The sequence below is a fragment of the Myodes glareolus genome, chromosome 7 (genome assembly GCF_982192425.1).
Source record: "Myodes glareolus chromosome 7, mMyoGla1.1, whole genome shotgun sequence".
NCBI lineage: Eukaryota > Metazoa > Chordata > Mammalia > Rodentia > Cricetidae > Myodes > Myodes glareolus.
Window position 1 is genome coordinate 95,173,939 of NC_142032.1, and position 17,152 is coordinate 95,191,090.

The 17,152-nt window shown below is 44.3% G+C and overlaps 1 protein-coding gene across 7 annotated transcripts in view; it reads left to right on the forward strand.

The window, feature by feature from the left end:
* Dennd2b (DENN domain containing 2B) overlaps window positions 1-17,152 on the forward strand; it is a 190,146-nt gene that overhangs the window by 137,972 nt on the left and 35,022 nt on the right. For 6 of the 7 annotated variants that reach the window (XM_048460601.3, XM_048460604.3, XM_048460607.3 and 3 more), the window contains 2 exons: window positions 1,544-1,648; window positions 15,427-16,686. In XM_048460601.3, coding sequence (XP_048316558.3) covers window positions 1,569-1,648; window positions 15,427-16,686 — 1,340 coding nt within the window. In that variant the 5' untranslated portion in view covers window positions 1,544-1,568. The remainder of the gene's footprint in view (window positions 1-1,543; window positions 1,649-15,426; window positions 16,687-17,152) is intronic. The other variant, XM_085692876.2, reaches the window with a different exon arrangement.

The window sequence follows — 17,152 nt, forward strand, 5'->3', positions numbered from 1 at the left end:
AATGCTGTGGATCCCTGAGTGACAGCAGTTGGCAGCGGGCCATGAGACCGCGCCACAGGTCCCCAAGTGGCTGCAGTGGGCAGCGGGTCCCGAAACCTGGGTAGGGGTCCCAGGCAGGAAGCCACTTGGAGGGTGAGAGACCAAGATGGATAGGCACACCATGCAGAGTGAAGTTGGATATTTATTTAGTGGGTTATGGAAGGGAAGGGGAGGAGAGGGAAGGACAGAAAGAGGCAGAGAGAGAGAAACAGAGAAGGGGAAGGGGAGAAGTGGGGAGAAGGAACAGAAGCTGCCTGAGAGAGAGAGAGAGAGAGGCACTCAGGCTGAAAGCTGGAGATCATCTTGCCTCAGTAGATGGGGGGAGTGGGCGTGGCTTGTCTCTTAAAGGAACAGGACAGGACCATTACACCCTTCACTTACTAGTTTAATGGGTTTTGTGTGGAGTCTGTGGGATTTTTTTAATATACTTTGAAAATAATTCCATCTGCAAAATAATTATATTTTTACCTTTCCAATCTGAATATGTCCTTAAGTTTTAACTTTTTTTCTCCTCATTTCATTATTTACCCAAAATAATCCTTCGATGGTAGCTCTTTTTACTATTATACCTGTGTATGTTATACAGATGGGCATTTCTTTTCATGTGTATGGATGTTTTACCTGCATACCACTTATGTGCCTGGTGCCCATGGAGGCCAGTAGAGGGTATTGTACCTCCTGGAATTGGAGTTACATTGGAGTTACTGACAGTTGGAAGCCTCTATGTGGGTGCTGGGAATTGAACCTGGAAGTCCTTTGTAAGAACAACTGGGGCTCTTGCCGAACCATCTCTCTAGTCCCGGGATAGGCTTTTGGTTTTGTTTTTGCTTAATAAATATTTAAATACCTTATGCATATTTTATTTTAGTAGATATTAGGAAAACATGATTAGTACTTCTAACCCCTAATTATATGGTTTCTTTTAGATGCTACATTATCAGAATGAACACTTCCTTTTCATTCTCCTTTCTTCACCCAAGCTTCAAACTTCTTATCACTGCCTAATATAATAATATGCACTTAGTAGCCAGCATAGGACAGCTATGTGATTCTTATCTGTGCTACCACTGGATGTGAGCTCATGAGGACAGACCTTACTCTTTGCTGGATCACCGTTTGGGCAGAGTTTCTCAGCAAATACTTTTTGAATGAATTAATGGTTTATTGCTTAGAAAAAAACTAACTTTTTTAAAATAAGAGGAAATATTTCAGTTTTATCCATGAGTAATAAATGAATAATAGGACAAGAGGTAGGATACAGCAAAAATTATGAATGTGATGAATGATGGGAAACTTAAAAGTGAGAAATAGAAATCATTTTCTCTGAGGCAACAAATTATCTGCTAGCTCACAGACTCTTCTCCACTAGAGGCCAGAGGTGGGAAAGTGGTTTTTGCCACTTGCCACAGGAACCCTTGTGGCCTTGATGGACCTCTCCAGAAGATACTTGAAGTGCTTCTGGCTGTCTGAGGAAGCTTGGTTTACAGAAGTGTCATCTTTGCAGGGCTCTGGGTTTGCAGAGAGCCGACATGACCATGACTGCCAACAAGAACTCCAGCATCAATCATGGAGCCGGAGGCACTAAGGCCCCTCGAGAGACTCTGAGCAGGTAAGTACGGGCGGCGTACTTGGGGGACAAGGCATTGAGAATCTGCCAAATAGTGTGGGACCCAGGTAGGATATTTGCCAGGGTGTAAATATCGATCATGACTGCTGATCATACCATTTACTTGTTTGGCCCAGCTTTTGCTGACAATTAGTTAGAAGTCTTGTCTGACACACACCATTTTCTAGTTCTAAAAATCTCTGGGATAGCAGCTAGGAACCTTAAAAGCAAGCTCTGCTTTGTACTGTGGGAGCCCTAGCATTCCAAGAACAGGACAGCAAGAAGCAGCTTAGAGAAGATGGGAACGTTTTCCAGCCTGTGCTGTGAGGAAAGGGCCACACTGGGGTGGTGGTGGGTAGGCAGTTACACATATTAGCCTAAGTTCCAAGCAGAAGTCTAGTCTCTGTAATAACTTAGGCCTGGCCACAAAGAAAACTACTTGGGGAATTTTAGTCAGTGTCTGCTATTATCTACTATCCTGTTGTTTTTATCCTCTTTGCAAAGGTGAAAATATAAGACTATAGAGAACAGTTTTGGAATCTTACAGAGCTGGGTTCAAATTTAAGCTCAAATACTTAACCAAATAGTGAGATCTTGGAACATTTTCTGGTGCTCTAAAGCCTTTGCCTTCGTCTGTAAAACCACAGTAATAGCAGTACCTGACTATCAGAGTTGCTGTGAGGATTCAGTGAGGGGACATGGCAGTGTTTAGCATAGGGGCTAGTAGTATGAAGCTGCTGGAATAATGGCAGCTCCCACTATGATGTGCGATAAAGAGCTTCCAGAGCTGGCATACCAATGTGCGTCTCTCTAATACTTCTCAAGACTTGGCCAACACTGCAAGCTGGTGTCCTGGAAGAACGTTTAGGCTAAAAGCCACAGATGTTTTCACAGCCTCTTCTGTATATCTCAGATGGACACGTTTGGCTGGTAGACTCTTAGTCACTAAGGAAAGACAGGTGTGAGAACACTAAGCTGTGCTTGGGATAGCACTAGCTCTTCCCTAATGTCTGGGCTGATCCCAGTGAGGTATGGCACCTTAGGTTGGATTGAGGTGGTGGTGGATGTGTCACTCAGAGCTGGTGTCCAGATTTGGCTAGCTTGATAAGACCCAAGATGTAGCATGTAGGGAGTGACTGGTATGAATGAGGAAGGGATTCCTCCATACTGCACGTGTAACACTTGGTCTTTGTTCAATCTTATGGACCATGCCAATCACACAGGACTTGGTAGGCTGTGTCTTCTTAAATATGTAGAGCTTTGGTTTTAGTCAAAATATCTATAGCAAGTAAGAATTGGCCCCCAAACTAAACTCTTCCAAAGCATTAAGTGACTGAGACATTCTGCTCTGGAAACCACTCTGTTGGGCTCAAACCACACTGATGGCAAGTCTATCTTAGTATGTGTGTGCACAGGTTTGTAGTCTTGGTCTGTAACCCCTGATCCTGCCAAACACAATACGCACTTTTGCACTGAACATTGTACTGAATGTATAGTCCTCCTTCCGTTGTTCCTAAGTGTTAGGATTACAAGCTTGCACCACTACACATGGACCCACTTTCTTTAAAAAAGAAAAAAAAGCCGGGCGGTAGTGGCGGGAGGCAGAGGCAGGAGGCAGAGGCAGGTGAATCTCTGTGAGTTTAAGGCCAGCCTGGTCTACAAGAGCTAGTTCCAGGATAGGCTCCAAAGCTACAGAGAAACTTTGTCTCGAAAAAAAAAAAGCCACTGCTATGAGGAATGAAATAAACACCTGTGATTGTATAGTGCCGTTCTTACATGTATTTGTACCACGTGCACACCTGGTGTATACAAACATCAGAACATCAGATACTCTGGAACTAGAGTTATAGAGAGTTGTGAACAGCCACATAGGTGTTGGAATTGAATTCCAGTCCTCTGCAAGAGCATCTGGTGCTCAGAACCACCGTGTCATATGTCTAGCCCTCTACTTTTATTTTATTTACATGAATGTGTGTCTGTGTGTTATATGCACGTGCATGTGATTGTCCATGGAGGTCAGAAAAGAACATAGGATCCCACAGACCTGGAGAGGTTGTATGTGAGCTTCCAGATGTGGGTGTTGGGAACTAAACTCTGATCCTCTGGAAGAACAGCAAGTACTCTTAACCACTGAGCCATCTCTCTGTCCCTAATTTTTCTTTTTTGCTTCTCATATCAACTTGTTGGGATTTCAGAGTTGCAGGATGTGTAGTGTTTACATTAAACTGCAAAGCAGAACCAGGACTACTGACACATCCCCAGTTTCTATTTGGAATACACGCCTACATGCTTCCAAATGTTTTCAGGAACTGCTTTTCCTTTTAGTTTTCCAGCACAATTACCATCCAAACATGCTGCCCAGTGTTTGTAAATATATGAGCTTCAGATGTACCTTTGAAAAAGCACCTCTCCAGCCTCCCTTCTGTGACTTCACTTCCTTCCTGCCACATTTCCGCTCCTCTCCTTCCCTCCATTTCTGGGAACCTGGCTTTGTCTAGCTGTGTCCTTCACTCAAAGGTCACCCCTGAACCGTAGGTGTTTCATGGATGGACACTGTGATCTGGTGGTTTCTATGGCCGGCTTCACCTTAGCCACTGTCTCTGTGTGGTTGTGCTGGATGGAACAGGAGGTCACTGGTTCATTTAGGAAATCACTGTCTATGAACTCTGAGGGCTCCCTTGAGTGCCAGGTTCTGTGCTGACCACTGGGAAACAAAGAGAGGATGATCTAATCTCTTTCTAAGGTATTTACAATTTGATGATCTTGGCATTTGAATATTGTAGTCTGACTTTTCAGTAGATTTGTTGGCAGTGACCTGGAGCCCTTTTATCATTGCCAGTTCAAGAGTCGGGGAGCGAGGGGACAATACAACAGGTTGGTGTGGGCAGAAGTTTGATTGGAGAGGGCAGGGGTGTGGTGCCTTACAAAGGTGGGGGTTGACACCCTCACTGCTTTACTAAGAAGCATTTGTATCTGGCTCTGGGACAGAGGTGAGGAGTGGGGAGAACTCTTGGAATTGGAAACTAGTGGGTATGACCATATGGGTCCCCAGTGCTACTGTTCAGATCTTTATTTGCAAGGCTTTATTTTTATCTTGCTCATGACTGTGCCTGATGCTGCCTCCTGGAATCTATTACTAAGATTTTAATTAGGTTTTCTGCAAATTTATTCCCCTTTTTTCCCTTCGATGCACAGGCGTGATTTAGTGGGAGCCTGTAGAAGGAAGAAAACGTAAGCTTTGTCATTTGCTGTGTCTTGGCCTCCTGGAACAGATTTCCTTTTCTCTTTGTGGGTGAGGCCAGTGAAGACTTGCCTCTCATCACCTGACAGGCACAACCCTGCAGGCTGTCCCCACTCTAGCATCTACAGTTTGATGCCCAACTCAACAGGAGGAGGTGGGGTTCTCAGAGCTTCTCTAAATTGCAGAGGTCAGATTGTATTGGTGCTGATGTCCTGGAGTGGAGTCAGACTTGCAGATAAGGAAGTGTTCTAGTCAGAGCTCCTTCGCCAGCTTTGGTGGGGTTCAGTTTGGCTACTGGCTGCTCTCAGATTCCACTTGTACTGTAGGGCCTGAACTTTTCTACTAGAAACTCTAGTACCTAGGTCATAGCCATTTAGAAGTTACACTGCCAGCCTTGTGTTTGGTGGCCTTGATTCTGATTGCAGATTATAGGAAACTTGGGTATCTATAAGGAATGCCAGTTTCTTGAGGACAAGGACTTTGACTTTCATCTGTGTTCCCAAAGCATTAACTGTCTTATAGAAGGCACTGCCTATTTGTTGGTCACTCGTTAGGGAGGGGAGCCTCCTTTATTGAGCATAATCTGCTGGTAATGTCTTGATGATCCTTCTCTACTTTGGTCATTCTTCCCATCCACACTCAGTGATCTTCTATTTTTAAATGAAAGTAGGAGAGTGACTTGTAAGGAAGAAGGTGTTCAGAAAATATGGAGAGTGATAAGAGGGCAATGTGGGGATATGATCAAATACAATTTATATATCTATGAAAAAGTAGTTCATTCTGGCAAGCACAGTGCCTCAGTGCATGCAACCAAGCTCAGTGACGTAAATGACCTGAGTTTAGTCATCTCTGGGACCCATGTTGTGGAAGGAGAGAAATGACTCTCATAAATTGTGCTCTGGACTTCTACACATAAGCATACATGAAAACATACAAACACACACACACACACAAAATAAAAAGCAAAATAAAAGTATCTCATTCTTATAGATGATTGATTTTTATCAGCCTGCTTTATAATGTATTCCAGAGGTCCAAAGTCTTTCTTTCATTTTGTCCTTTCATAGTGTCCTCTGCTCTTTTCATTCCAAACTGATGTACTTTCTTTAAAAAGTCCTGCCTAAAAAAAAAAAAAAAAAAAGTCCTGCCTTTCTTCTAATATACAGTCTCACTGCATAGCCCTGGGTAGCCCAGAACTTGCTATGAAGACTAGGCTAGCCTTGAACTCTGCCTGTCTTTGCCTCTCAAGTGCTGGAATTAAAGGCGTGTACCACCATGCTGGCATGGTTTTCTTACAAATCATACACTCTGTTGTACTAGTTAGACAGCACACATACTGTTTCTCTGTTGCACTAGTTACACAGCACACATATTGTCTGTCTCTCTGTTGCACTAGTTAGACAGCACACATACTGTCTCTCTGTTGCACTAGTTAGCACATATACTGTCACTTGAGAGTAGATTCCCTTTCTTCATTGGGTTTCCCGTGAAATTGCCATGATGTAATAGGATGTCGTAGGATTATTAGACACTGTGGTTGTCTGCAGAGCGAGCTTGTAAGACTGGCCCTCAGGATACTCAGAAGGCTTTTCCCTGTAAGAGGCAAGGAGATCTTTACTGAATTAAAAAGTTTGAGGATTCTGTTGGGAAAGTGCTAGAGTCACCACCTGATTTCTGGTTGATCTTAGAAAAAGAGATGGGTGAGTTTAAAAGGGAAATTTAAAGGATAGCTAAATAAGAATTTATTGGGTTAGAAAATAAACATCTTTTTCATCTCCAGCCTCTCTAGACAAGAAAAGAGCTTTAAATGAAAAAAAAAATGACTTCCATCATGATGAAGGTTTAGTGAATATGTATATACATCACTAAGAATGTGACAGGGAAGTCATCCACCTGAGCACTTCTGTTGAACAGTTGATTGTACCACAGTGAGTCTAAAAAGGGAAAACTTCTGATAGGTCTAAAAACCCCTAATGTTGTAAAAAGGAGTGGTGGGCCACTTCCTGCCACCCAGCTCCGGGCCGCCTGATTAGCTTATACCCCGAAATAACAACACACAAATTGTATTCATTTAAACACTGCCTGGCCCATTAGTTTTAACCTCTTATTGGCTACCTCTCACATCTTGATTCAACCCATTTTTAATAATCTGTATGTCACCACGAGCTCATGGCTTACCGGGAAAGATTCAGCATGTCTGACCTGGCAGCTTCATGGTGGGTGGCTCTCTCTGACCCTGCTTTTTTCCTCCCAGCATTCATTTCTGTCTCCCCGCCTATCTAAGTTTTACCCTATCAAAAGGCCAAGGCAGCTTCTTTATTTAACCAATAAAAGCAACAAGAATACAAAGGGACCTCCTACACCACCCTAAGACCATAATTATGAATTAAATCCTTTTTATCTATCCTTTAAATCTGGCATAAAATGCTAGTTCTCTGTCAAACAGTCCTGCTGTCCTGGAACTCACTCTGTAGACCAGGCTAGCCTTGAACTCACAGAGATCCACCTGCCCCTGCCTCCCCAGTGCTGGGATTAAAGGCGTGCACCACCAACAACAACCAGCCAAGAAAGCTGTGTTTTAAATGCCTCTCATCTCTCTTACTGCTGTCAGCTAGAAGTTCGGCGGCAACTTCAGCACTTTGCCTGACACAGTCACCAAAGTTTTAGTACAGTAAGGATCTCCTTGCTCCCAGCTTTAAATAACATTTTCCTTGCTTGATTTTAAGCACCAATGGCAGTTCCTAAGTCACCAGTTTTAGAAATTTGCTTTAGTAGTATGCTGTTTATAGGCTGGCCTTGTTAATCTACTGCCAAGTAGTCAACCTCTGATTTCATAGCATAGAATACCATTTTGTCAGACTCTCATCTTCTGTGAATTAGGAATTCAGACTGAGCACTGCCTGAAATGATGCAGTGGCAGACTAGATTAGCTGGCAGTATCTTGACACATGTCAGGAGGTTGATGCTGGAGGTTGCTGGGACCTCCCCCAAGGTCTTTGAGCCAGAATTCTTAGGCATGCCTCTCCAGTTGTCCTGGTTTTACACAGAGCTTGAGAGACAGGAACTAGAAGCTCTGTCTCTCCAGGGTTTGGCACAGATTGATGTCAACTATATTCTGTTGACCATGCAGTTGCAGAACTCAGGTACAAAAGAGGGATCACTTTGACAGAGGGCATGATAGAGAATTTGGGGACCATGTTCTAAAACCATCACATATGTTTTTGGCATGGTCTCTTGTAACTTAGTTTCTCTCCTCCTTGACTTTTCATAAAGTCAGCTTTAATTTACACAGCTGTGCAGTTTGTACTAGGCCAAGGTATTAGCCTTTACCTGTCCATCCTGTATACTAAGAGACGACTTCTTTGTTGTAAGAACTCTGTTCATTACTGCTACTTCTTAGGGGGCTGAGATTCCCACTGGGAGGAGAACTCACCCATCTTTTCTGTGCTGCCTTAGAAATCAGCTGGAGATGGGGCACAGATATGGCTTAGCTGTGTTTGTGGAAGTGAAAAGGCCTCTCAGTTTATTCATACACCCACAGCAACCTTTTGCTTAGCTTGACCTTGCAAGTCTTTGTAGATCATGGCCTGCTTGTAGTCTCACTTAGAGGCTGAGGCTTCCTGGACCCTGAAGAGTTTCTAGTCATTGAGATGGGATTAGCTGGGAAACAGGAAGGCTGAGATGTTAACTCATCTTTTTTGGAGGGGATGTGCAGTAAATATTCAGTATTCACCTTTTTATTTTCCACATGTCTTTTTATACCCAACTCCAAAATGGGAAGGGGCGAGGCAACAGACTTTATCAACATGATAAAAAGAATAAACAGAGCATCTCTGACCTTTGGTCAAGATGGAGGTGATACACCTCTATAGTCAGAATACTAATTAACCACTCTAGGTCAGGACCTCTTGTTTTGTAGCCACCGGTTGTCAACAACTCTGAAGAGCAAAACAAGCTTGAGCTCTCTGACCTCTAGTCAAGGTAGAATGGACTCACATCTGTAGGCCCTGACATCTATACCCTGCACTGATCTCTTCTATTAGTAACATCTGACATTTACAACAGTACAGCTAAAACTAATCCTTGCTGATACATTACCATTTATTAAAGTGTGTACTTTATGCGTATTTTCTGAGATTTAGTTATATCCTTTGGCACCTTTGACTTGGATGAGTCCTTAGCTTTCCTTGCTTGTTACTGATAATTTTGACAGTTATGAGCTATACTGTCATCTTTTACCTCTCTATTGGAACTCTCCTGAAGTGGGTTGTAGGTTGTTGAGATTTTAGTCTAAGGAACAAAATACTAGTTTTGCTGACAAGACTCAGGAAGGGTCCTCCTTTTTCTCCTCCCCTGTACAGAGTAGCACATTGAGAATGCCATCCCAAGGTGAGGCCATCACGGAGAGATGGGAAAATGCTCATACTTGGGGAGTCAACAACCCATCTCAGTTGAGCAATCCTCAAAGGCAGTTTTGTTTGAAAGAGGCTAAACACCAATTGAGTAGGACCCCCCCCCAAAAAAAAAGGAGGCTCACTTTCTAGTGTTCACAGCACATCCTGATGCCTCTGGGTAATTACATGGGTGCCTAAGACTCTCTCCCAAATACTTCCGACTTGGCCTCTTATTTAATAACAACACCCCTGGCTGTTCCCTTAACTTCTCCCCTGCCCAAATCCCCTTTCAACTTAAGCAAGCTTAGTTTAGAAGTGCACTGATAGCTTTCTCTTGAAAACAGTTCTGGATGCACTTAGCAATATGTAGAGGGCATCTTTTGGTGCAAATGCTTCCTGCCGTGTTGCTTAAGAGAATCGGTGTGTATAACTATAATTACAGCGCTTGGAAGATGGGGCAGAAGGATGAGGAATTGAAGGTCAGCCTCAGCTACATAGAGTGTTCAAGGCCAGAGAGTTCAGAAGAAGGAGAAAGAAAAGAGGGCACAGGACCCACACTGGGGTTGGGTTATATTTGTAGCAGAAGGAGTAGTTTGCATTTTAAGGCTCAACTTCCGCCTGCATGTGTTGAAACATGCACACACATTGCTTTCTCTTTAAATTTGTTCTATTTTCATACCTCAGTTCATACCCCACTTTTTAAAAAAAACAGCGCTTACTTGTCTTTAAATATTTATCTCCATGCATGTGTGTTTATATTCTTACATTCTTTTAAATTTCCTGTGTACATTCCCCCACCCCCTTTGCTTTTATCTGTTTTTCTAACTCCCTGTCTCCTGAAAATGTTTATTTTGGCAAATTGTATGCCATGGTGTTGGCATCTATGTCCGTGTCAAGCAATAGAACTGGCTGCTGCTGACAAGCTGTGGTACATCAGGTACCCAGTTCCACAGTGGCTGCCTCCCGCAGGGTAGGCTCTGGAACTGAGAACAGAGTGAGCCATCAAGGAGCAACATCTTGGGTGTGTGTTGGTTGCTTTGTATTTGCTTTTGTCTTATGTTTCTCTTGCTCTGTGGGAGCATGTTAGATTTCAAACCAGAACAAATAGGTGAGGCGCCTACCTAACATATCAGAGTAGACACTGGCTGCCATATTCTCTGAGCATCTCTCAGTCCCTACCTATTATGGGGACCCTCATGGCTGGCACAACCGTGGCCTACCACAAACTTCTCCAGCCCAGGAGCTGGGCTGCCCTTCTCTCAGCTGCTCTTCCCTATATAGTCCAACCATTTTGGTTACCTAGGTTTTTTTTTTTTGTTTTTTGTTTTTTAATCTACTCTCTTTTGGACCTCCTGGCTGCTGCACCTGGCTTCCCTCTCTCCCTTCTTTCCTCTCCTCTTTCTCCTCACATGGCCTCATGTCCACTCTGGACACTCCCAGATGTCCCCGCCTCTGGCTATGCTTTCCCACATACCTACGGTAAACCTTCTCCTACACCACACCTAGGAGCAATATGTCCTTCCTTTTTAGTTCTTCTTCTTTTTTAAAATTCATCTGGTGCCAAAACCTGGGACCATTCATGTTCCTTTCCTATTTTTAATTTCTTCTTTTCCAATCAATTCATAGTGTTCACTTTTATAAATTGACATCATCTTAGTCACAGAGCTAGTGCCTATAGGTAATCAGAGAAAGTTTTGTTTTCTTGTTGTTGTTGGGTTTTTGTTTGTTTGATTGGTTGGTTGATTTTGGGTTTTGTGTGTGTGTGTGTGTGTGTGTGTGTGTGTGTGTGTGTGTATTTGAGACAGGGTTTCTCTGTAGTTTTGGAACCTGTCCCGGAACTCCTCTGTAGACCAGGCTGGCCTTGAACTCACAGAGATCCACCTGCCTGGGATTAAAGGCTTGGGCCACCACTGCCTGGCAATATTTTTTTTATAAAGAACTTGAGATTTAGAGAATATAGATGACCTGCCCATAAGCATACCAAGGAAGTTGACAGAACTAGATTCAGATCTTTAGACAGCTGGTCTGCTATACAGTTATTACCATATGGGGGAAGGCTTTGGACTGACAGCCTTACTGGGTGGCACTGGGTGTTTTGTGTATCTTTCTGTGTTGGGCATGCATAAAGGAAATTAAAGCTTTCACTGCTTATCTTTTCATTCATCCTTTATTCACTCACTCATTCATTCAATATAAAAATTACATTTAGGTGCAGGGGGTATCAAAATTTAACAGAATAGTGTCATAAGCTCTAAATAAGTCCATTTGTAATTTGGTTAAGAAGATATGTTGGGAAATAGTCTGATGCAGGTATGTCTAGCCTGCAGTTTGCGATCCACACATATCTCAAGAAACCTGTGAATGTGGTCAAGTGTATTTGTAAATGACAATGTCATGTTGCAGTGTCAAGGTTGGACACCCTTTTAAGTATTATTACCACAATAAATAATTTTCTAGCCACAGTAGAGGAATTCAGAATTGGCCATTTCCACCTGGGGTTAGGTGAAGGGGATAGGATGAAGAAAATCTAGGAGCTTGATATGCCTTTAGATGGGATGCCGGATTGGTACTGAGAGGGAGGCAGTATGAGATGATGAAGGGAAACCTAAGCAGAAACCAAATTATGGGGGCCTTGTCAGCTTGCATTTAGTCTTGCACTGCCGGGGTTTCAATGAGTTGCACAGTATATAGATGCCAGAGATGAGAATATGGACCAGAACAGGTTGAAGCTGAAGCAAAGAGAAACCAAGAGACTGATTTCAGTCCCGATGCAAGAAAAGATCTGAACAAAGGTAGTAGCGGTAGCAGTGGCAATGGGAGTAGGAGCTGTTCAAGGTATTAGGGAGCGGAATCGATGAGATGCAGTTGTGGAGTAGGTGGGTGTGTTGGAGAGCAGTATGGATCCAGATACATAGAGGAGTGGGGAGAACACAGGCTTTTTGTCATTTCTTTGTCTATGGTGGTAAAACCAGAGGTAAAAATGCACGAAACAGTGTGTGGATGGCAAAGACAAGCCAACTCTGTTAGGTGGTGCACACACACACACACACACACACACACACACACACACACACATTCACACGAGGAAGGGGGCTTTGTCTTTCTGGTCCCTGCTGGTTCTTAATGGCGAGATCTAGAGTGTATCTGTCATACAATATACCAAGTGGATGGAGAGCCAAGCTGTGTCATGGAGGTCACTCGGGAAGCTCTCTACTAACCTTTTCTGAATCTGAACCAAGGAGCCACTGGGTACAATGTTACTGAAGAATGGCAGCACCAGGGCGGGAGACCAGACACCAAAGGAGGGTTTGCTCAGGGATTGGCACTGTCATTATCTTAGCCATCATTTTCTCTCACCTGACAGTGAGGAACTATCTTACTTTCTCTCTCAACCTGTTTAGGGATCAAAGACAACTAAATGAAACTGAAGACTAAGGCTGAGTATTATCTCTCATGTCAACAGATGCTGTGCAAACTCCTTGTTACAAATTCCAGGCATCCTGCCATCTGCCCACAGCCTGTTGTATCTTTCCTTAAGCCTTCTGTGAGAAGTAAGAAATTCTTCTGAGCCTTTCCCTAGCCTGGGAGCAGAGACCTGTGGAGGCTCTCTTCCTATCTGTTACTGAGAATCACCCAGAGTCCTCTGTGGAATCCCAGGGCTTATCTTTGTAGGTGGCTGGATTGATACCCTTTTATATCTGGGACTTTATAAAGCAAGAGAGAATGGGGGCCCCTGTCCATATGTGTAGGCTGCTTGTGCCTGCTCCATAGGGTTGAGGCTCCTCCTCACTGGTCAGGACCTTTGAGCGTGAGCTTGGCCGTGCGCTGCAGTTCTCTCGTCCATGCCCAATACTCCTCAGCGGCTCTTGTTTGACTTGCCCTTTTAAAAAACAACTTAAGCTTGTTGAGATTTCCTGTTGTTCAGGGCAGGCAGAGACTGTGACCCAACAGGGAATTGTCAGCCAATCCTTGACTCACCAGAGCTCCAGTTTTCTGTATGTGAACAGGTGGTGGCAGCCACTTGGCTGCTGTCCTGGAGATGGCATGACACTATGGAGGCTCTGAAGCTGGACAGCCCAGCTTTTGATCAGCCAAACCTTCAATGGTTTCAGTGTTAGCAAACTCTTGCCACCTTTGAACTAATACTGTTCGGAAAGAATTCTTGAACCAGGCATGGTATTTGAACGCCTTTAATCCCAGCACTTGGGAGGCAGAGGCAAATGGATCTCTGTGATTTTGAGGCCAGCCTAGACTACAAAATGAGTTCCAGGACAGCCAAGGCTGTTACAAAGAGAAACCCTATCATGAAAAGCCAAAAAAAAAAAAAAAAAAAATAAGGTTGGCAGTAATTATCATATTAGATGCCAAAAAAAAATGTGCTAAATAGGAAGCTTGCTCATAGCTCTCTTAAGTTTACTTACCTTTACCTTTTCCTGTCATTTCTGTTCAACATTCATAGTGTTCTTTAAAGATATTGACCACATGACTTAGACAAGAGCTCTAGCAGGGAAGTCCCTGGTGCTTATGAATGCTGTATTCTAGCCTGGGCTGTGTCCAGTGCTCTGGAGAACTATGCTTGGTGGCCTGAGAGTTTACAAAGATGGAAGGGGCCGCTGTTTACTGGTTGTTTTTCATTTCTTATCTATTAAAAAGTTTTAAAATTAACATAACATAGTGGGTTCCATTGTGGAATTTGAATACATACATGTATTCATTACTCTCCTCTCCTGCCTTGAGACCTCTTTTTTCCCTTTCATAGACCCTTTTCTAGTGTCATGACCCCCATAATATATGTATTATGTATGTGTGTGTAAATCTTGGATCTGTATATGAGGGGAAAATGTGTCTGTGTCTGGATCACTTTGCTTAATATAAGAATTTCTAATTACATCTGTTTTCTTGCAGATATCATGATTTCATTTTTCTTTATGGCTGGGTAAAACCCCATTGCGTGTATGCACCACATTGCTTTGATCTGTTCATCTGTTGATGGATATGTAGACTATTTCCACTTTTTAGTTATTGTAAACAGTCAATAAGCATAGATGTGAAAGTATCTTGTGCTTAGAGTCCTTCGGTACTGTTTTCTCTTTAGAGAGCAACAGAGTGTAGTGTAAATTTATATTGTGTCTTCACTACTTACCAGCTGAGTGGCTTTGGTGAGATATGTAATTTCCTTAAGTCATTGTGTCTTTTTATTTGTATCATGAAGACAACAATACATAATAATGACCTAATAGAATTTTCATGAAGATAAAATGAGTTCGTATATATAGGAACATTTTTTGAGATCTGTGTTAGGATTTCAAGCTGGGAAACAGCTGAGGCTTGTTGGATATGAATCCACTGTTGTAGGGTAGAGCTAACTAATGAGCCTTCTGAGAAAGTGGAAAGATCTCTTTTTTGAGGGGCCTGCCTAACTTGGGGATCCTGATTCTGGTCAGGATAGTGGGATCTTACATCCAGTACTCAGTCTTAGGGGAGACACACCCAAGGGTTTAAAGGCCAAATAGTTTGGGCATATACGTTTGGGAATACTTTAGAAAGTAGTATGTTGGACCTGTTTTGCTGCAGCTCATGAAAGTTGGTCATTAGCATCTTTCCTCATCTGTGCATTCATTGATACCACACTGATAGCTCAAGGAGTTTTATACTGTAAAAAGCAGTGTTGCCAGTCTCTGCTTTTTTCTACAGAGAGCCAAGTCAGTTATCCAGTTAGCAACACATTACTGATCTTACTGTTCTCTAATTGACAGCTACAGACTCAGAAGTCTATGGTTGATCAGGGTTTTGCTCCATATGTTACTCAGGGTCTCTGAGGATGAACTAGACAGAAAGGCTCATGGAGGTTGGCTGCTGTGGCTAAAATGCTGCTCTCTACTCGAGGACAGCCTTGAAGATATATATTACATGAAGAGTACTTTTTTCTTTGTTTTGGACGTACTATCCCAGGTTAGCCTCAAACTTATTGTGTAGCTAATGATAACCTTCAATTCATGATCCTCCTGCCTCCATCTCTCAATTAATGGGACTGGGGGGCAGGACTTGTACAGGAACAGCATGTCAGAATGAAACATGGCTCCTCTGGTTTCTAGACTACTCACCACCATTTTCTTCTCTCTCTTTTTTTCCCTTTTTGCTCTTAGGTCTCAGTCGGTCTCTCCACCTCCAGTTTTGTACCCACCAAGAAGTCCCATCTACCCACTCAGTGATAGTGAAACCTCAGCCTGCAGGTACCCCAGCCACTCTAACTCCCAGGTGCTCCTCAAGGACCGGCACCCTTGTAGTCCTTCACTCCTAGGCCCTCAAGATCCCTCCCCAGAGACTTCACCACCCATCTGTACCCTCAAGGCTACCAGCTTCAGTTTTTTGGACCGAACCCGTTCAGTACGCAAGAGAGAGGACCAGAAGGAGACTGTCCAGGGTGCAGCCCAGGATGTAGAGGGTGTGGCTGCTTGCCTCCCCCTTGCCCAGAGCACCCCATTCCTAGGGCCTGCGGGCCCACGGAGTGTTTTGCTGACTTGCACTGGTACCCGAGCCCATAGCCTGGGCATCCGGGAGAAGATTTCAGCATGGGAAGGTCGTCGAGAAGCTTCACCCAGGATGAGTCTGTGTGGAGAGAAGCGGGAGGGCTCTGGGAGCGAGTGGGCAGCCAGTGAGGGCTGCCCCAGTGTGGGCTGTTCCAGCGTGGTGCCGTCTCCCTGCAGCTCAGAAAAGACCTTTGATTTCAAAGGCCATCGGAGGATGAGCAGGACCTTCTCTGAGTGTTCCTACCCTGAGACAGAGGAGGAGGGAGAGGCACTCCCTGTGCGGGACTCTTTATACCGGCTGGAGAAGCGGTCAGGCCGGAGTGAGCCCAGTGCCTTGCTCAGGGGTCATGGCAGCAGGAAAGAGAGCTCAGCAGTGCTGAGCCGGATCCAGAAAATTGAGGAAGCCCTGAAGGAGCAGCCTGGCCGGGGTCTCCCCCAGCTCCCCAGCAGCTGCTACAGTGTAGACCGTGGAAGGAGGAAGACTGGAACCTTGGGCACCTTGGAGGAGCCAGCAGGGAGTGCAAGTTTGAGCTCCAGCAGCCGGGCAGGAGGAGTAGCTGGAATTGTGGGGGAGGCAGGCCCACCTCTGGACAGGGAAGGCAGCGGTTCCATGAAGTCAGGGATCCCGGGAAATAGCCCTAGCCCTCAGCTGCTGCCTTCAAAGAGCTCTCCTGATCCAGCTGTGAACCCTGTCCCCAAACCCAAGCGTACCTTTGAATACGAGGCTGACAAGAACCCCAAGACTAAGCCAAGTAATGGTCTACCTCCTTCACCCACACCTGCTGCTGCTCCACCCCCCTTGCCTTCCACACCAGCCCCACCAGTCACCCGGAGACCAAAGAAGGACATGCGTGGTCACCGGAAGTCACAGAACAGGTAAGGCATGCCCTCCTGTGTCAGGTAGTGGGACCCAGTGGCATTCTTTTAAATGAAAGAAGCAGCAGATTGTACTTGGGGTCACAAGAGTGTGCTACAAGTTCTGAAGCACTGAATGATTGTTAGTTTGGCAGTTGTGTTAGGGAAAATGGAATGGTTCTCTTGAGTACTCTCTCTCTCTCTCTCTCTCTCTCTCTCTCTCTCTCTCTCTCTCTGTGTGTGTGTGTGTGTGTGTGTGTGTGTGTGTGTGTGTGTGTGTGTGTCTGTCTCTCCCCTCATTTTGTACCTGGCCTGGAGTTTGCTATGAACTTAACTGGCCTTGAACTCCAAGAGATCCTCTTGCCTTGGCCTCCTAAGTGTTGGATTTAAAGTCATGTACCACTACTAGGCCTATTCTCCTGCTCTTGAATGCAGCTGGGGGAGAGAGAGAGAGAGAGAGAGAGAGAGAGAGAGAGAGAGAGAGAGA